This window comes from Carya illinoinensis, chromosome 4 (genome assembly GCF_018687715.1).
Source record: "Carya illinoinensis cultivar Pawnee chromosome 4, C.illinoinensisPawnee_v1, whole genome shotgun sequence".
Lineage (NCBI taxonomy): Eukaryota > Viridiplantae > Streptophyta > Magnoliopsida > Fagales > Juglandaceae > Carya > Carya illinoinensis.
This window is the reverse complement of record NC_056755.1, coordinates 36,761,615-36,783,026: the sequence shown is the minus strand read 5'-3', so window position 1 is coordinate 36,783,026 and position 21,412 is coordinate 36,761,615. Positions and strand designations below refer to the sequence as shown.

The following is a 21,412-nucleotide window of genomic DNA, read 5'->3' as shown; positions in this document are numbered from 1 at the left end:
GAAAGGCACTCTCTACAGTGATAGTCAGAGTGCCATATTCCTTTCCAAGAATCCAACATTCCATTCCAGGACCAAGCACATTCAGATCAGGTATCACTTCATACGATCATTGTTAGATGATGGACAGTTGTTACTTGAGAAGATTTGTAGAAGTAATAACCCTACTGATATGTTGACAAAGGGTGTTACACTTGAGAAACTGAAGTTGTGAACTTCAGTTGGTCTTCTAGCATGAAGACAGGGGCAGTGAGTTGCAGAGGTGGAGGATATCATGTTTGAGGAAGACGGCGATGCAGCGAGTGTACCAGTCTCCAAGTGGGAGAATTGTTGAGTACTGTGGAGTCTGGTCCACACCGCTCGAACGGAGGCATTGGCCGCTTGAGCTAATTCAGACAGATTCAAACGCTCGATGTTAGCTCGACAGTGAGCTCGAGCAGGAAGCTTTCGCTCGAGCGAGGTCAGGCAGAGTTGAACGCTCGATGTCAGCTCGACAATGAGCTCAAGCAAAATGCAGAAGGGAAGTTTGCTCGACGCATGCTCGACACGCCGCTCGAGCGAACATGCATTTTTTAGTGTTTTTCGCCGTTTAACTATATATATGATGTTTTACATCATATGGCCATACTGTTGATGTATGAGAGAACACAGTGGACGTACTGTGTTGAGATCCATCATTGTAGTGTGATATTTCTCAATAATAAAATCTTCTGCAGCTCCCGTGGACGTAGACAATTTGCATAACCACGTAAATCTTGTGTTGTGTGTGATTGTGTGATTGCTTTTCTCGTTCCAATTTTTCTCTTCTCTTTTTCAATTCATTGTCATCATTTTTTTACAACAGATCTTGCACATTAGATGGTATTTTTAATTTATTTTATCATTCTCAATTTATCGTTAATGTTTTCTTCTTCGAATAATCATAGAATTTATTCTATTTATGGATTCAGTCATACTTTTTCTATTGAATGGATTAGTTCTTTGATTATGTTTGGATCAATTATTTATCTATATTGATTTAGTTCTTTGCTGCAATATCGCTCCCTGAGTATATTGTCATCGTTGGATTTTCTCAATAGGGATAGTAATTTACTTATTTTAAAAGTGGTAAATGATTTTTCAAATGGTTACATTTGATTTAATTTTGGTTTATAAATCTATATCTTTCGATTGGGAATTTCGGAAATTGAGTTCCTAATTGAGTTATCCAATTAATTAAAAATAATTAAAATACCAGATATGTGCAAGGGATTCCCGACGCACTACTGTTTGTCAAATTTGAGTACTTTTTCCGTTAATCACTTTGCTTCACTTTAATTTACAGTTAAAATTAATCTTTGTTCTCTATTACTTATTTAATATTTTCTTTAGTTTCTTTGTTCATTTTGCTATTATTTTAATTTGTCTCCCTGTGAAATCAATACCCTAAAGCTGTGCTACAACTACCGCATTATTCTTTGAGCATAATCAAATTATGGCGCAGTTGCCGAGGAAACGTTAGAAAAATTATTAGATAGTTTTTTCTTTTATGCAGTTTGTAAAGGCGGTAACTTCATTCCCTCTTTTGGCTTGCTACATCTTTATTTTATTTTCTTTTTCTTTTTATAGTTTTTTTTTTGGTGTTGCATTTTTCTCTACTTTGCATGCACAGGTATAGATACGCATTGGGTCGGTTTGCTTGTAGACCCGTGTTAGAGTCAGAATCAGAGTCTAATTTTTCTAATCATTTGTTTGATAATTTTTCTAATTCTGAGGAAATGAGTGAACACAGAGATCAACCCACTAGGACCCTTCAGGATTACCTCCACCCTACACGCACAACCACACCATCATGCATCATGTTTCTAGCTAATACTCGCCAACTAGATTTTAAAACATGGATGATACAGTTACTCCCTACTTTTCATGGCTTGGAAAATGAAAATCTATATGTGCACATTAGAGAGTTTGAGGAAGTAATTGCAACTTTTCATAGTCAAAATGCAACTGATGACATTGTGAGACTTAAGTTCTGTCCTTTCTCTTTAAAGGATAGAGCTAAGAATTGGCTATACTCGCTGAGACCACGATCTATTGGGTCATGGTATGAGATAACCCAGGTCTTCTTTAATAAATACTTTCTCCAACATAAGACCAATACTTTAAAAATGTAAATCTCCACCTTTGCACAAAAGGACGAGGAAGATTTAAGGAGTTGTTGAGTATGTGCTCACCAATGACCATGGGTATGGGAATTGGTGCTTAGTTAGCTATTTTTATGAGGGACTTACACCTAGAGAGCGCCAATTTGTGAAGATGATGTGTAATGGTGAGTTCTTACAGAAAGATCCTGATGAGGCCATAAAATACCTCAATGAGCTTGCTGAAAAAGCTCACACTTGGACTGAGCCTAGTGCTACTGAGAGCACAAATAGGTCACGACCTACAGGAAACCTAAATGGTGGTGGAATTTACCATCTCAGGGAAGAGGATAATCTAAAAGCTAATGTTGGGATGCTCACTAGAGAGTTAGAGTTTTTAAAGACTAAGAACTTAAAGCCAACATACATGGCTAATCATGCAGAGTCTTTTAGACCATGTTTTGTGTGTAGCAGGGTAGATCACCTCGCCCAAGAGTGCCCCACATTTGTTGAGATGAGAGGGATGTATGAGAAACAATGTAATGCCTTAGGTATGTACATGAAGCCTATTGCACCTTTCTCTGATACCTACAATCTTGGGTGGCGTAATCACCCAATTTTAGTTGGAAGTCTGAAAACCAGCCGCCTACACAACCCCCTAGATCATATCCTACACCATATCATACACCTTCATCTTCTAGGAACTCTATAGAAGATACTTTATATGCTTTTATTGAAGCACAGGGTAAAACTAATCAAAAGTTTGAATTTTTGATTATGCAGGTTGTTGAAGAAAACAAAGAGATCAAGAGTCATATATCCAAGATGATGAGCTCCTTGAGTGTGAATGAGTGTGCCAAGTTCGCTTCTCAACCTCAATCTACACCCCAAGGTCAGCATATAGCACAAGGAAATTTGAAAGAGGTCAATAACATTGTGACAATAAGTTGTAAGTCCTTATATATCCCAAAAACTGATAAGCCAAAGGATATTGAAGAGGAACAAAGCAATGATAGTATTGAGTTTCCCAAGGAAGCCGAGGTAATCAAGAGCTCAATTAAGGTACCATTTTCTCAAGCTTTAAAATCTAGTATGTGAACTTTAGATTCTAGTAGTGAAATCTTAGAGAACCTCAGGCAGGTAAAGATTAACCTTCCTCTTTTACTTGTTAATAAAAAAGTTCCTACTTATACAAAAGTTCTCAAAATTTTGTGTACAGTGAAGAGGAAGCACCATGTTAAGAAGACAACATTTCTGACAGAGCAAGTTAGTGCTCTAATTGAGCAACGAATTCCTCCTAAGTACAAGGATCCTGGTTGTCTAACTATTGCATGTAATATTGAGAATCATGAGTTTAGGCAAGCCTTGCTAGATTGAGGAGCTAGTGTTAATTTGATGCCTTATTTCATTTACTTGCAGCTTGGTTTGGGTAAAATTAAGCCAACTTCTGTTGTGCTTCAATTGGCTGACCATTCAATTAAGAAACCGAGAGGGATAGTTGAGGATGTTTTGATCCAAATTGACAAATTTTATTATCCTATTGATTTCTTAATCCTTGACACCAGTTCTGTTGTTGACTCTAATTCTAAAATTCCCTTAATTTTAGGTAGACCTTTTCTCGCTATTTCTAACGCTCTTATTAACTGCAGGAATGGTCTAATGAAGCTCTCTTTTGGGAATATGACTCTCGAGTTGAATATTTTCCATATTGGAAAACAACCAATAGAGGATGATGAGTGCCACCAAATTTACATGATTGACACACTCATAGACAAGGGAGTTCACACAACTTACGATTTTGATCTCCTTGAATATTTCCTTGTTAATTTTGAATTTGATATTATTAGTGATTCATCTAATATTGTTGATATTTGTGCTGTTTTTTATAAAACTCAAGATTATGGAGCACGAGCATGGCAACTGAAATTTGAGGAGTTGCCTAATAAAGGTGAAAAACAAATTCTTGTAAGTATGAAAGCATCAAGAGTTAAATTGAAACCTTTGCCTAACTCTAAAATCTATAAGATTAAAATGAAAGCGTTTCATGGTAAAAATATTCTTAGGAAGAGGTTTGAGCCTAATGACCGAGTATACTTACATGATTTTGGACTTCATAAGCACCAAGGAAAACTTCGGTTTAGGTGGAATGGACCCTTTGTAGTGAAAAATATTTTTGAAAATGGGCGGTAGAAATAGAGGATCCTAAGGATGGTCGGATCTTTAAAGTAAATCGTCAACGCCTTAAAGTATTAATTGATAGGAAAGTTCCGGAAGTGAAAGACATTCCACTTGTGGATCTGGTCTATCAACCTTGACCACATCACATATGTATGTTTTTTCTTTATTTGTTTTGTTTTGTTTTGTTTTTGTTTTCTCTTATTTTCTTTCTTTTCCTTTTTGTTTGCTGTTGTTTTCTTTGTTTTTGATTGCATGATAGTTTCATTTCGTCATTTCATGTTACCATCTTTGTTGCTTAGCGAGCTACCCTTGTCACTCATCAGGTGTATTCTACCATTTTTAGTTACTCCCCATTCAATTTTGATTTTTAAACATTGAGGACAATGTTTTATTTAAGTTTGGGGGTGGTGGTGCAAATTCAATATTTAAAATGCTTGTTGGAATGCTGTGACATATTTTATGTGTCAATTTTTTGCATCACATGTGCATCATTTTCACATGTGTACTCATTCTCATTCATAGCCATCTTCGTGAATTTATCAAACCCACCATAATCATTTTTGTTAAAACATTCACAGAGCCCTTAATGTACTCATCCAAGGTTTGTGGTAAGATCGTAGTTTGACACATGTAGTTAGAGAACTCTTTTGATTAAGTATTCGTGTGAGTTTGGAGAAGATTGAGAGACTACAAATGCAGTAAATTGTGATAAGCATTCATTGATCTGTTGAATTGGGCACTACTTTTGAGTATATCATTACATCGTTTGTGGTATGGTGGATATACTTGGGATAGGACGAATGTCAACTTCGGATTAACGTTTAAGCCTTTCAAGCTAACCCTTTCCATCATAGACCCTAGTAGCCAACTTTGAGCCAATAAACATATGTAACTTTTTCTTTTCATATGGCCATATCATCCATACCTCTCCACATTGGAGTATAACCTATACACTAATTTTTCTACCTTTTTCTAGGTATGGAATTTTCACTTTCTTTCTTTTATTTTATCATTTTCAATTAAAAAAAAAAGAAAAAGAAAAAAAAGAGAGAAGAGTATAAGTTGCATAGTGTTCAATTGAGTGAGCTTCGAGAGAAAAAGAAAAAAGAAAAAAAAAAAGAAAAAGTTGGTAGAAATGGCAAGAATACCAAAGTGACATGTGTTTATCTATCAAATTGTTGAAGAAAAAGAGAGAGAGAAGAGGAAAAAGAAGGAAAAGCATTATTATTTAATGATCTAAAAATTTGGAGAGTACATCAACAGAGAAGTGTGGTCTATTGAGATATTCAATAAAATTTCATTTGTATGTACTTGGAAGTTTTTTAATCCCTTTCATCCTCTTCTTTTATATATAGCCCCGAACTCAAGCCACGTTACAACCTTTTATGTTGACTGTTCTGATCCTAAATAAGCTGTTGAAAAGACTGGTGGAAGTCTCATTTGTTAGTGTTCCTATCATAAGATCAATGTTTGCTTGTTGCTTGTACATAATTGCCTAATTCCCCATGAGAGTGTGTATACACCCCTTGTCAACTCTATAGAGAAATCCTTACACGAAATACTTTTATACCCATGAGTTATGGAGTTGAACCTTTCACTTTAGATGTTCTTGATGCTACATGTGTCAAGGCTTCTGGTTAGATGGATATAGTTTGGAACACACACACAGTCTGTGGATGGTATAGGTGGATTGCTTGTGGTAGAGTTATTGGATTTCTTAAATTACTTTGATATGTGAATCTAGAAAGTGTGAATTTGGTGACCTTTGAGTGTGATTTTCTTTGGTCTCTTTGTTATTTTAGCATGAAAATTGCTAGGGACTAGTAATGAATAAGTTGGGGAGTGTGATGAGTGCTCAAAAGTGCTCTCTAAATATCCTATTATTAGATTAAAATGATAAAATGTGAGTGAATAGAAATCATAGAAATTAATGTGTATTCTTGAATTGAATTTCTATCTGCATTGGGATACTCGTAAGCAGTTTTTTTATGTTTAATTTCAGAGTAACAAGTCAAAGCCTGGTCAAATTCAAAAGAGAAGAGGCACAAGAGGCAGATTTGAAGAAAGGAGAAAATCACTTCCATGGCCACCGTTCACTTCAGTTTTCTCTAGAGATTTTTGTTGTCCATTACATTTATGAGTGACTAAATTCTCAAATAGGGCTAGGGATGATTTTGCACATTAGATGGTATTTTTAATTTATTTTTAATTTGTGTATTTTATTTTTAATTATTAAAACTCTTTTGTTTTATTATTCTCAATTTATCGTTGATGTTTTCTTTTCCGAATAATCATAGAATTTATTCTGTTTATGGATTCAGTCATACTTTTTCTATTGAATGGATTAGTTCTTTGATTATGTTTGGATCAATTATTTATCTATATTGATTTAGTTCTTTGTTGCAATATCGCTCCCCGAGTATATTGTTGTCGTTGGAGTTTTTTAATAGGGATAGTAATTTACGTATTTTAAAAGTGGTAAATGATTTTTCAAAGGGTTACATTTGATTTAATTTTGGTTTATAAATTTATACCTTCCGATTGGGAATTTCGATTATTGAGTTCCTAATTGAATTATCCAATGAATTAAGAATAATTAAAATATCAAATTTATGCAAGGGATTTCCGATGCTCTACTGTTCGTCAAATTTGAGTACTTTTTTCGTTAATCACTTTGTTTCACTTTACTTTGCTGTTAAAATTAATCTTTGTCCTCCATTACTTATTTAATATTTTTCTTTATTTTTTTTCTTCCTTCTACTATTCTTTTAATTTGTCTCCCTATAAAATCGACACCCCAAAGCTATGCTACAACTACTGCTTTATTCTTTGGGCGTAATCATGAGCCGAGCTCAACAAGCCAAGGACAAGCTCAACTCAGCTCGATTACAGTACTAATTGTTTCAGTTAAGTGATATGCCTGGCACCTAAGAAATACTCCTTTTAAGTTTGTAAGTCTGCCAATAGGATCGTTGTCCATGTGATTGACCTTGCAAGCTAGTTTAAGAAGAGTGATAATCCCTTGGGTAAAGAATCTCTAGTTTTGGCCATGCTTTTGTGGTGACATATTGGGGAGATGGGGTGGAATTATTTAGGATATCAATTTTTGTATTTTTCATTTTAATTAAACGTAGATTCCAATGTTTACCCTTTGTGTATTGCAAGCACTTGAAAGGATTTTAAAAATTACTCATTAAAAATAGAGTAAAGCAGACAGTAAAAAAGGCTTGAAGGGTGTAAACTACAACAAAAAAGTTTTCAAAAATTTGGAAATGAAAAGAAGTAGTATAGTGAAACAAGGGATCATCTAGTATGAAAGTGCAAACACAATGGTGAAGTTATTACTAAAAATAATATCATGGAATAACTTCACCATTCAATTCTTTTTAGTAGCCATAGAGGATTTGGTTTTTTATTTCTTTTGAACAATGCTGAGCATCCTAATTTGGCTTTGAGTTCCTTAGGAAGGGAAAAGCATCTCAGTTGCCACGTTGTTCTCTCCATTTCTGATTGGCTAGTTATTTTGGAGCAAAACCTTCAAAACTGCTTTGATGGATGGCCTGGTAAAAGGCTTTGTGTGAGTACAATAGAGTCAATTCTAAAAACATGACACATTTCATTCAAGTAACAAGGCTCCTTGACCTCCTCATCCAAGGCATCACCTATAGGTTTTCCATCTTGAAAATGTCACAATGCCCATTCGGCTAGGGATGTGTGTCCAACACCATCATTGGATTTCCTCCTAATTGTCAGTTCTAGAAGGATATCCCCGAAATTATAAAAATCGATCTTCTCATTAATTCTAGTTGTCCAAGCATACTTTACATTTCAATCCTACATCACAAAACTAAGCCAAACTTCTAGTGATGGAAAAAGAGGAAAACATTGTCAATAAAAAGGAAAATTGAAAATTTATATTCTCACACACTTGGAGCCATGTAGCCAAAAGAGCCAGACACTACTACCATTGTAGCCAATTCTTCGTCTTTGATCAACATCTTTGCTATACCAAAATCAACCATTTGTGCGTTTAAATCAAGATCTAAAAGAATGTTGCTTGACTTCACATATCGATGAACAATGGGTAGTGTGCAGTCATGGTGCAATTAGGAGAGCCCCTAGCAGCTCAAACTTCACATCTCTTGAGCAATGTTGAGCATCCTCATTTGGCTTTGAATTCCTTAAGAAGGGAAAAGCATCTCAATTGCTACATTGTTCTCTCCATTTCTGACTAGCTAGCTTCACTAGAGCAAAACCTTCAGAACCTCTTTCCTGGATGGCCTGATAGAATGCTGTGTGTCGGTACAATAAAGTCCAAGTCTAAAAACATGACATATTTCATTCAAGTGACATGGCTCCTTGACCTCCTCATCCAGGCATCACCTATAGGTTTTCCACCTTGAATGTGTCGCAATGCCCATTCAGCTAGGGATGTGTGTTCATCACCATCAATGGCTTTCCTCTTGGTTGCCAGTTCTAGAAGGATAACCTCAAAGCTATAAACATCTATCTCCTCATTAGTTCTTGTCGTGTGAGCTTACTCTACATTTCAATTCAACAACACAAGCTAAGCCAAACTTTTTGGTAATAAAAAAAGAGAAAAACATCATCAATAAAAGGAAACTTGAAAATTTATATTATCATAGACCTGAACCTATGTAGCCAAAAGAGCCAGCCATGAGTGACATTGTAACCCGTTCTCCCTCCTAGATAAACATCTTCGCTAGATTGAAATTAGCTATTTGTACATTGAAATTGAGATCTAAAATGACATTGCTTGACTTTACATCTCGATGAACAATGGGTAGTGATCAGTCACAGTGCATATAGGAGAGCCCCTGGGCAGCTCTAACTTCACACTCTTGAACAATACTGAGCATCCTCATTTGGCCTCCAATTCCTTAGGAAGGGAAAAGCATCTCAATTACCTCATTCTTCTTTCCGTTTCTAACTGGCTGGTTGCATTGGAGAAAAACCTTCAGAACTTTTTTCATGGATGGTTTAGGAGAAGGCAGTGTGCCAGTACAGTAGAGTCAAAGTCTGAAAACATGACACATTTCATTCAAGTGACAAGGCTCCTTGACCTCCTCATCCAAGGCATCACCTATAGGTTTTCCGTGTTGAATGTGTCGCAATGTCCTTTCGGCTAGGGATGTGTGTTCATCACCATAATTGGCTTTCCTTCCAGTTTTTAGTTCCAAAAGAATAATCCCAAAGATGTAGTAATCGATCTACTCATTGATTCTTGTTGTACAAGCATACTCTACATTTCAATTCAACAAAACAAGCTAAGCCAACTTCTGGTGATGGAGAAAGATAAAAACATCACCAATAAACGGAAACTTGGAAATTTATATCGTCACACACCTGGAGCTACGTAGCCAAAAGAGCCAATCAGCGCTAACATTGTAGCCAATTCTCCATCCTTGATCAACATTTTTGGCAAACCAAAATCAACTGTGTGCATTGAAATCGAGATCTAAAAGGATGTTGTTTGATTTCACATCTCGATGAACAATGGATAGTGAGCAATCATAGTGCATATAGGAGAGCCCCTGGGGAGTTCCAATTGCTATATGCAACCTCTTTGACCAATCCAAGACAACATGATTGACTAGACTTGAAAAGGTTGTTGCTCTATTGTTCTTATGTAGCCATCGATCTAGTCTACAGTTATCCAAATACATGTAGATAAGAAGTTTTGACTTATCATTGGAGATACAACAGAGTAGCTCTACTATGTTGGCATGTCAAATTGAACTAAGTATTTTGACTTCTGCTATAAATTCTTTTTCAAGCTTTTCTTCTAGCTTATTGTTATTGCAAATCTTCTTCATTGCAACAGTATCACCTAAATAATTAACAATAACACAGTATACTTGACTTGATCCACCAAAACCAATCTTGTTATCTATTGTCAATCCTAACAAAATATTTGATTTTGCGAAATTCAGCTTCTGGAATGAGGTGAGCTTCCATGTCAAATGCAATCCATGCTTTCTCTTTTTGTAATTTTTGATCACAAAGAATGAAATAAATAAACTTAGAAGAATTGCCACCACAAGACCTATGCTATGCTCCAAGTAATTAAATGGTAAGAAGTTTTACCCGAATGTTTATGGTGCGAACTGCAGTTCTCGAGATTAAGGGATCGAGATGGTTTATTTGCATAAAGACTAGGATTGTTCAAGAAGCTATAGGCATATGCATCATTCTCGAATTCACTTGGGATGCTTCTAGTTAGATGATTTGAAGACAGATTGAGTGAAGTGAGCTTCAGGTGGCCAAGTTTTGATGGAATTAGGCCAAATAGCTGATTTTCTAACAAGTTCAATTCAATAAGGCTAGGTAAGGAACCAAGTTCCTCTGGAATATGTCTAGAGATTACATTTCGGCTGAGGTTTAGAGTATTTAATAATTTGCATGAATTAATATATAATAGAATGGAGCCTGAAAGTCAGTTTCGATCAAGGATAAGAGTTGTCAAACGAGAAAGATCTCAATGAATCATGCCTTTGAAGAGGTTATTCCTAGCCTTGAGAACCAACAAATTCCTCAAGGAAGACACTCCATGTGGAATTTTGCCCGAAAACCTATTCTTATTCATATCCAATCGTGAAAGATTCCATGCCAATCTTTCGGGAAGGTCGCCTGTAAAAGAATTATCACTTAACATCAACATGTTCAGATTTGATGATGTCCAAAGACCACTTGGAATATTACAAAAAAAACTTATTTCTTTATATCTTTACTAATTCCAAACTGCTGCAATTTCTAAATGACTTGAGCAACTCTCCATTGAGTTGGTTTTCATAAGCTACCACTACCAGCAACTTTCCATTGTCACACAAGTGTTCTGGCTACTGGCCTCCTGTAAGCTTATTGGTTGAAACCTGAAACTCTTCTAGCAAAGAATACCTCCCAAGTTTTGGACGCAAACTCCCTGAAAAGTTATTGTTAAATAACTTGAGATTTATCAGCCTCAGAAGACGACCAATGTTATCCAAAATTTCTCTAGATAACTGATTGAGAAACAAAGCTAGACTCGTCATATTTCTAAGCTTTCCAAAATCATTGGGAATTGTCCCTGTCAAATTATTTTTCGAGAGATCAATGACATCGAGGTTCAAAGCCTAGACCACTCGAGGAATCTCCCCAAACAATTTGTTTTTGTAAAGGTAAACAATCCTTAGATTCTTTGGCATAAACAAACTGTCAGGGATCTTCCCAGTCAAGCTATTTTTTGACAAATCCAAATGCTCCAAAGCTACCTTTTGTCCAATCATGTTTGAGATTTCCCTGATCAGATTTGTTCTAGCCATCCATAAAAACTTTAGTTTCTTCAACTTTTCAAACTCCAAAGGCAATGATGGCACTATCTTAGAATTATAGACCAATCTCAGTTCCTCAAGATTGGATAGGTTTTCAATTTCTGGCTGGAAAGACCTTGTAAATGCACACTAGATAAGCATGAGTTTCCTCAGTTCTGTCAACCGCCCGATAGATGTTGGGATGTTACCGATAAAGTTGTGGCCTTCGAGGTTGAGCTCTCGAAGTCGAGATATGCGATGAATGTCATCGGAGATGGCACCATAAAAGTAGTTTTGTGAGAGGTCAAGAATTTCCAGCTTGAAAGAGTTGTAGAGAGCTCTTAGGAACTCCATAGAATGGAAATTGTTATTATAAACATCAAATGTTGTGAGATTCTTGAGGTTGCAAATGAAGGGTGGGACCATTCCATTGATGTTATAATCTCGAAAGGATAATCTAATGATAGAACCGTTGGAGCAAGTGATCTCAGGCCAGAAACAATGGGAGGAGTAGTTTGTCAGAATCCAATGTCAGAGAGATTTTGGGTTTCCCCAAAATTGTTTTAGATTTAGTAGGATTCCTTATTCTTGTGCAGTGGGCTGGGAGTTTGCATGATTGAGAAAGAGAAAAAATGTGACGTAGAAAGAGAAATGGGTAATATTGGAGCTGTTTTCGTCATTACAAGAGGTTAAGTTCCTTTGGCTCTAGCTTTGTGTAAGGCCCAGGCCTAGACTCACCTTTTTATTTGAAGACCCTCACACAATGTCGTTGCCAGTAAGTATTCTTCACCTTCAATTTTTTTGATTTTTCTTTCCAGTCAATTATCTCCATCATTCTTTATGGTTTTCACTTTCCGAAAACTCCTCCACCGGGAGCTTTTTTTTTCTTCCTCAAACACCTACAATTTTTATCTTTTCAGTTTTGCAACTAATTTTTCTCTCCTCACTCTCAAGACTCTTGTAGACTCACTCTCAAGACTCTTGTAGACTCACTCTCTCTCCCTCTCTCATGCCCTTCGATTTTCTGGTGGGTTTTGGTGTTGCGGTTCGGAAGATTTTTTGACTTAGTTGCCGATGTGAGCCAGAGTAAGCATCATCTCCCTCTCCATCTTATTTTTCTTCTAGCCTCACAACCCGTCACAGCCAACCACCCTCTCTTTCTCACCACTTGCAGATTTCTTGTGAAATTGGTGATGTGGTTTTGGTAGGATTTCAATTCTGAGTTGTCATTTTGAACCCAAGGTAAGCATCATTCTCTCTTTCTCTCTCTCTTCCGCTCTATCTTTTTTCTCACGTTTCCCTCAAATATTCTAGATCTCTCTCAGTTTCTCTTCAAATCGGGGTTTGTTTCACATCTTTGTGCCGCCGTAGCAGCCCAACTTCCATTGTTTCATATTGTGTTATCATAGTTAGGTCTATAGGTTTCTGAAAGTGTAGGTTATAATTTCAGGTTGCCATCAAAGCCCATGGAAAAATGTCACACGGCGTATATGAAGGTAAGGAGACAAGGGAGGTGAACGGATGAAGTGCAGAGATGAGAGAACCCAGTTCGAAGTAGAAGGCTGTCGGCTAGATGAGATGGAAACCTAGACTGAAGTGATGTAAGTTGAAGTGGGCTTGAAGGGCCGGAGTGAAGTGGGCTAGGCTTACGGGCCATTAGTAGTAAAGTAAATAAAAGTAACCCTATTAATTGAAGCCCCTTAGATAAGGGCAGTTTCGTATTTTCCTTTATTTCCCTTGTTAATATAAATTCTACCTGTGCGTCCGAAAGAGGGGATTTGGAATTTTTTATTGTAATGTTCTGTTGAACCTGGTGGCGCTCCCCTCGAAGAGAGTTTATTTTCTTACATCAATATAATATTCAATTTCAATCCATTAATTTCCATTACAATTACTAGTTGGTTGTAACAAAGTGGTATCCAAAGCCTCCGATTCTGCACAAGAAATGGCTGAAGGTACTTGTCTAAAGGATCTGCAAGAAGGTTTTTTAGCGTTCAGAAAGACCATTAAAGCTCATATTCAACAATCAGATTCACAGTTCACCACCATTGAAGTTGAAATGTTGGCAATGCGACAGCAGATAGATTTTATGATGCAACAATTTTTGGGAGTTGCCACTGACCTGCACAATGTGAACAAGCTGTTATCAGCAGGTGCAACTCACAATGGGGAAAACAGCAATTCACATCAAATCACACCTCATATTGGTGAGATTTTTCCACACACTATACGGTTGGATTTTCCTATTTTCACAGGAGATAATCCCCCAGGTTGGCTCTATAAGGTCAATCAATTTTTTTTCCTTCCACAACACATTACCACAACACCGTTTGAGGCTAGTTTCCTTCCATGTGGAGGGCAAGGCCCTTGTATGGTTCCAAGATTTGGATGAATCAGGAGCTTTATCCAGCTGGGAGGTCTTTGTGAAGGCCTTATTGCTCAGATTTGGGCCTAGTAATTATGATGATCCTGTGGAACAACTCACTAGGTTGAGACAAGTAGGCACGGTGAAGGAGTATAAGTCTAACTTTGAGGAATTATCAAACAGGTTAAGAGGCGTTTCTGATCCCTTTAAATTGAGTTGTTTCCTTAGTGGTCTTAAGGATGAAATTCGCTTGACTGTGAGAATGTTTGAGCCTACTAATTTGATGGCTGCTTATGGACTTGCTAAGATACAGGAAGAGAAAGTGTTACTCTATAAGAAATCCAACCCCAAAACCATGACCACTACCTACACTGACCCAGCCATCATCAAATCTAAGCCTACCTACCATATACCACAACCATTAACCCAACTACATCCCAAATCTTCAAACACAACATACCCCAACGCCATTGTCCCTGTCCATAAGATTTCCCAAAACCAAATGAAACAACGTAGAGAGAAGGGCCTTTGTTATCATTGTGATTCCAAATAGAATCCAAGCCATCGCTGTCACAGCCCCAAAAATATACTTGATTGAGGAAGTGGAAGAGGATAACCCTCCTATCGACCATGATACTGGCCAAGTGTCAACCCAAGAGGAAGTGGTGGAAAGTCTAGATAAAGGGAAATGTCCTGAAATTTCTTTACATGCCATTTTGGGGTCACGCAACCCCAAAACTATGCGTATCAGGGGTAAAATTGGGAACCAAGCAGTGACTATCTTAATAGACTCAGGTAGTACGCATAATTTCCTTGACCCAGCAATACTAGCCCAAGTTCCCTTAACCGTCCAGGAAGAGGCAAGGGTGAATGTGAAGGTTGCTAATGGGGATCAACTCAAAAGTGAAGGCAAGGCAGTGGGAGTTAATGTTAATATGCAGGGCCATGTTTTTACCATGGACTTATATGTCTTAGTACTAGCTAGATGTGATGTGGTCCTTGGTATACAATGGTTACAAGGCCTTGGATCAATACTTTGGAATTTTCAGCAGCTCACTATGCAGTTCACTCACAAGTTTGCAGCAATAATTTTAAAAGGGCTCAGCAGTACAAAATTAATTGAGGAAGGGAAATTGTCCAAGGCTAACAGCCTAGAACAAAAGGGGCTACTCTTACAATTCATTGAAGACAATTCCTCTCCAAAGAACCCCTATTCCGCCAACCATCCAATCACTCCTCAACCTTTATCCTGACATTTTTGCAACCCCTACTGGCCTACCCCCAACAAGATCCCATGACCATAGCATCAAGCTTCCACCAAACACCAATCCTATTTCAGTCAGGCCATACCGTTACCCTTATTTTCAGAAGGATGAAATTGAGAAAATATTCAAGGAGTTGCTAGAAACAAGGGTCATTCGACCCAGTCAAAGCCCCTATTCCTCACTTGTGCTACTGGTGAGGAAAGCTGATGGTTCTTAGAGGTTATGTGTGGACTATCGGGCATTGAACAACATTACTATCAAGGACAAATTTCCCATTCTAGTGGTGGAGGAGCTCATAGGTGAATTACATGGAGCTCAGGTCTTTTCAAAACTGGATCTCAGGTCAAGGTATCATCAAATTAGGGTGCATCCTGAAGACATCCCGAAGATGGCCTTCCGCACACATGAAGGCCACTACAAGTTTTTGGTGTTGCCATTTGGTTTAACCAATGCCCCATCAACTTTCCAGAGTCTCATGAACCAGGTTTTTAAGCCTCATCTCATAAAATTTATTTTAGTTTTCTTTGATGATATTTTAATTTACAACAAAAACACTGCTGACCATGTGAGACATTTGCAAGTGGCCTTTGACATTCTAAGGGAGAATCAATTATTTGCTAAGTTGAGCAAGTGCAGTTTTGGCTGCACTGAAATTTCCTACTTGGGACACTTGATATCAGGAAATGGAGTGAAAGCAGACCTAGCCAAGATAAAAGCCATGATCGAATGGCCAGCCCCTAAAAATTTAAAGGCCTTGAGAGGTTTTATAGGCCTCACTGGCTATTACAGAAGATTTATAAGGGGATATGGGTCTATTGCTGCGAAACTGACCAATTTACTTAAAAGGGACAATTTTCTGTGGGACGAAGAGGCCTAAGCAGCTTTTGATAATTTAAAAAGAGCCATGACAGAACCACCTTTACTAGCTCTTCTAGATTTTCAGTCTCATTTTGTCATTGAATGTGACGCTTCAGGAGATGCCATTGGAGCGGTATTAATGCAAGGGGGCAAACCCTTAGCCTTTTTTAGCCAAGCACTCAAAGGCAGATTGTTAGCACTCTCGACCTATGAGAAAGAATTATTGGCACTGGTTTCCTCAGTGCAAAAGTGGACGACCTATGAGAAAGAATTATTGGCACTAGTTTCCTCAGTGCAAAAGTGGAGGCATTACCTCATGGGGTAACCTTTTGTGGTCAAAACAGACCATCAAAGTCTGAAATTCCTTTTGGACCAACGAGCAGGAATAGTTATGCAACAGAAATGGATCTCTAAACTAATGGGCTATGACTTTATCGTGGAATACAAGAAAGGGAAGCAGAACCTAGTAGCTGATGCTCTCTCGTGTCAAGGGGCTGAAAAGGAGCTTATACTATCTATGTTGTCCCTTCCCACATGGGATTGGATGGATGAGACCAAATCCCACTACTTTTCTGACCAGCAAGTCCAACAACTATTAAAGAAGCACAACGAAGGCCTGTTACCAGCACCTTATTCAGTGAGAAATGGCTCACTGTTTTACAAGAACAGGGTTTATATCCCTACCCATAAGCCTCTCCTCCATAAGCTTTTGGAGCTTTTGCACAGCAGCCCAATGGGAGGGCATATAGGATTTGACAAGACCATGTATCGACTGAGAAGAGATTTCTATTGGCCAGGGCAGAAATCTGATGTTAAGGAATTTTTATAGAACTGTGAAATATGTCAAACTATAAAAGTCGATAATACTTTACCTAGTGGCCTCCTCCAACCTCTACCCCTACCTTCTATACCATGGTCTGATATAACCATGGATTTCATTGATGGGCTCCCAACTTCTGGCGGGTTTAATGCTCTATAGGTGGTTGCAGACAAATTCACTAAATATGCCCATTTCATTCCTTTATCCCACCCTTACACTGCTAAGATTGTTGCCCAACTCTTTGTCAAACATATCTTCAAACTACATGGCCTACCCCACACAATTATCTTAGATCGGGACCCAACCTTCACCAGTAGATTTTGGAAAGAGTTGTTCACATTGCAAGGGGTGCAGATGGCCTTTAGTACTGCCTACCATCCTCAAACGGATGGCCAAACAGAGGCCGTGAATAAATGGGTGGAAAACTACCTACGAAGCTACATGGGGGACAGACCAAAAGAATGGTCGCAGTGGGTGGCATTAGCCGAATGGTGCTATAATTCTAGTGTTCATGCCTCAACAAAGGTTACAACTTTTGAGGCTCTTTATGGGTATAAACCACCCAAGTGGCTCAGTTACACCACGGGGACAGCAAAAGTACAAGACGTGGAAGACACATTACTAAGCCATGATCAACTCTGGATGTTGCTCAAACAAAATTTAACCAAGGCACAGGACCGAATGAAGAAATAAACAGACAAGGGACATAAGGAACAAACTTTCGCAGAGGGTGATTGGGTTTACCTGAAATTACAGCCCTATCAGCAAGCCTCTGTATGCCACCGAAAAAACCTCAAGCTTTCTCCTCATTTTTATGGACCTTTTCGGGTCATGCAAAGAGTGGGAGAAGTGGCTTATCGCATCAATCACCAATTCCACACTTACCACCGATAGATAAAAAGTGAGTCTTTAAACCGAAACTGGAGGAAGTACTTACCAGGAGGATGCGGAAGGTGAAGAATCAGCCGCTGGTCGAGCTGTTGGTGCGCTGGCAGGGATAGCCACCCGAGGATGCCTCGTGGGAATCGTACCACTCCCTTTGTGTAGAATATCCCCACCTTGTGGGCAAGGTGTTCTAAAAGAGGGGGTAGTTGTTACACAGCGTATATGGAGGTAAGGCGACAAGGGAGGTGAACGGCTGAAGTGCAGAGATGAGAGAACCCAGTTCGAAGTAGAAGGTTGTCGACTAGATGAGATGGAAACCTAGACTGAAGTGATGTAAGCTGAAGTGGGCTTGAAGGGCCGGAGTGAAGTGGGCTAGGCTTACGGGCCATTAGTAGTAAAGTAAATAAAAGTAACCCTATTAATTGAAGCCCCTTAGATAAGGGCAGTTTCGTATTTTTCTTTATTTCCCTTGTTAGTATAAACTCTACCTGTGCGTCCGAAAGAGGGGATCTGGAATTTTCTATTGTAATGTTCTGTTGAACCTAGAGGCTCTCCCCTCGAAGAGAGTTTATTTTCTTACATCAATATAATATTCAGTTTCAATCCATTAATTTCCATTACAATTAGTAGTTGGTTGTAACAAAAAACTCAGTGTTTGTTTTATTCAAGTTTCGGTGCAAACCATATACTTTTGAGTGGATTTGTTTTCCATAAGTAAATTCCAATGATGCCCTTTAGCAGTATAATTCTTTCCCAGCCGCCCCCCCCCCCCCCCCCCCCCCCCCCCCCGCGGTATGGCAAATTCTAGTGGTCTCGGTTGTAGTATTCTTGGGCTTTTGTTTTAAGTTAGGCCACCCTTAAGTGTAACTTATTTATTTTTACAACGGGCTTGGGTCTTGTTTGGACTCATTACATCTATTACTAAATTTATTTTTTGTTGGGTTTGTTATTATGATAGATTTAGTTTTATTTTTGGGTTTAATAGTTTGAAGAATGACGTTCTTGTTCACGAGGTCCTTATGTTAAGTTGGACTTAGTCGGATTTTGTGTTTGGACTTTGGGCTGCACACGTTTTCGGACCACTAGTAGATATCATGATTTTAATATGGTCTTAGGATTTAATGTAGTAATTGTTTGGAGAAATTACGTGGATATTGATGAATTTAGAAAGTGATGATATTTTTAGAATTAAAGGAATTTTAGGTTTCTTTGAGAAATTAAAATAGGTATTTTAGGTGTAAATATGAGTAACTATTCAATGGAGATTTATTCAAGCTACATGAATTTTTATAGGTGATTATTGATATTCGGTTGACATTGTTTTGAAGAAATTCAGAGAAGCTAAGAAGTTTAGATAAGTAGGGTTCTTATGCTAGACTTTTCATAAAAAGAAAAGTGAACTGGGGATGGTTTGGAAAATGTGTATGATATGTTTTGAAAAGAAAATGTGAAAAAAAACCTCAATTATGTATTTCTACATTACTCATGAAATTTTTATGAAAGAGGAAAATGTTTTTCTGATATGACTGGTGTAGACATTAGCAAAATATTTGACACGATTATGAAATGTGCAAAACAGTGAATATGATTTCTGAGAAATTTGTACATGTTATATAAAAATGTTTTGGACCTGTTTGATCATATGGAAATGATATGAATATGTTTAACACGTGATTTGATATGATATGAAATGATATGATATAAAATGATATCATAAGATGAAGAAAGATATTCAATTTTGAATATGAATAAAAAGTCTTTGATATGATATAAACAGTTAGTATTAGAGCAAAGTTAGGGATGATGTAAGCAAAGACAATAGTAGAGTCCTGCCTGATGAATTCTTGGCGACCAGGAACTATAGAGATGGTGGTAAGTAGGAACGGTGGTAGAGTCCCGCCTACAGTGCTTTGATAGATGCCCTCTATAGTCGATCTTTGATTATGAACAAAGAGTCTTTGAATATGAATAGTTTTTCTTGAAATGAACAATTTATGAAATATCGCTCCGATATTTTGATAGCATATTTTTGGAATATGTATTCTGAAAATAAAATGTTTTATTATTGCATACTGAACTATCTGAAAGGGCTTATTTTTACGCACTAGTATATGTATTTTGCTTTCTGAGTTATTGATAACTTACGTCTTATCTTCACAATATTTTTTAGATGATATTGATGACCCAGCTGAGGGTTATGAATAGAAATTGAAGCATGGTTAGCTGATTATAGAAAGTCAAGTACCTAAGGATACCAATGCTAGTGGAAGGGTGCATTGATTATTTGGAGTTCTTTTTGTTAATTGGGATTTAGTGAGACATATTAAATTGTCAGTTTCTTTTCTTTTCTTTTCTTTTTTTGAGTTATTGGAAGATTGTAGAAACATGGATTTATGTTGTTTGATTATTGCTTAATGACCTTGTGGAGGAATTGATGTTTATTAAGTGGAAAAAGATGAATTTATGTTTATTTGGAAATATTTGAAAGATCTTATTTGTGTTGGGAGCTATGAATGTAGATGATAGGTGTAATTCTCCGTCCTACCTGGATACGGGGTGTTACACTTTGGCTTTGGTCTGAACTCTGATCTCAATAATCACTACAAGAAAATAGGCCTATTGCAGCGATTTTTATATTGTTGCAAAACAAATCGCTGCAAAAGGTTATCTATTACAGCATTTTTTAAATCGCCGCTTTTTTTTGTCTTAAAAGATGAAACGATGCATGATTTACCTGTTTACAACGAAATATCTAATATTTACAACGATTTAAGTCGCTGTATGTGTAAAATTATGTTTGCAGCGCCTAAATATAGTCAAAATTGATATGGGCGCCAAGTTTCAATTTTTTTTCCCCCAATTTATGTTTTGTTTTCCCTCCAGCAGACCTCCCCCTCACTCTCTCCCCGCTCTCGTTCCCCCAGCGATCCTCCCTCGACCCACGCCGCCGCGCACAGCCCGTCGCCAGCGACCCCACCACGTCGCCACGCTTTGCTCCTCTCTCTCTCTCGCGCTCTGCTCTTCTCTCTCTCGCACTCTGCTCCTCTCTCTAGCTTGTCTTATTTTTTATCTTGTGGTTCAATGCAGGGTTCATCAGCTGTTGGGACCGGACTAGGAGAAGATCTAGGGTTGCAACCTCAAACAAACCTTGCTCATCTACCACCAAACGAGGCTCTGAGAAGAAATGGTATGTCAATCATCACTTGTTTTCGGTTTCCTTAATGCGTTTCTCCCTTGGCCTCCTCTCCAGCTCGTCTCTTCAGTACAAAGGGTGGAACCCTAGCCTAAATCTCCTCAAGGAGAGGGATAAACATAGGTAAGCTTTCAAATTTTGGTTTCCATTTTTGGGGATTTTGATTCTACACGAAATGGACACCTAGGGTTGCTCTGAAAATTTTATTTTTCTTCCAGCCGAGAGTTCTCCTCCATTCCTTCGGATTAGTATAATAGATGACATCAAAAAGAACCACTGCGGTTAACAAACAAGAGAAAATGGATCCAACATTGGTTTTAGTCCTGAGAAATTATACAAGTGCCTGAAAACTAGAAAGCCAAAAATTGCAGTTGTTGGGCGTGACATTGGTGCTCTAATTGTCTGTCGTGTTCTGCAAATG

General features: G+C 37.8%; 1 protein-coding gene across 1 annotated transcript; it reads right to left on the bottom strand.

Moving 5' to 3' along the window:
- Window positions 1–10,794: 10,794 nt before the first annotated feature.
- LOC122306465 (MDIS1-interacting receptor like kinase 1-like) lies at window positions 10,795–11,959 on the bottom strand. Its single transcript, XM_043118895.1, has 3 exons — window positions 11,815–11,959; window positions 11,164–11,382; window positions 10,795–10,946 (listed from the first exon to the last, which is right to left on the bottom strand). Exons 1-3 carry the CDS (start codon window positions 11,957–11,959, stop codon window positions 10,795–10,797), a joined length of 516 nt encoding a protein of 171 aa, XP_042974829.1.
- Between the last annotated feature and the right edge of the window lie 9,453 nt (window positions 11,960–21,412).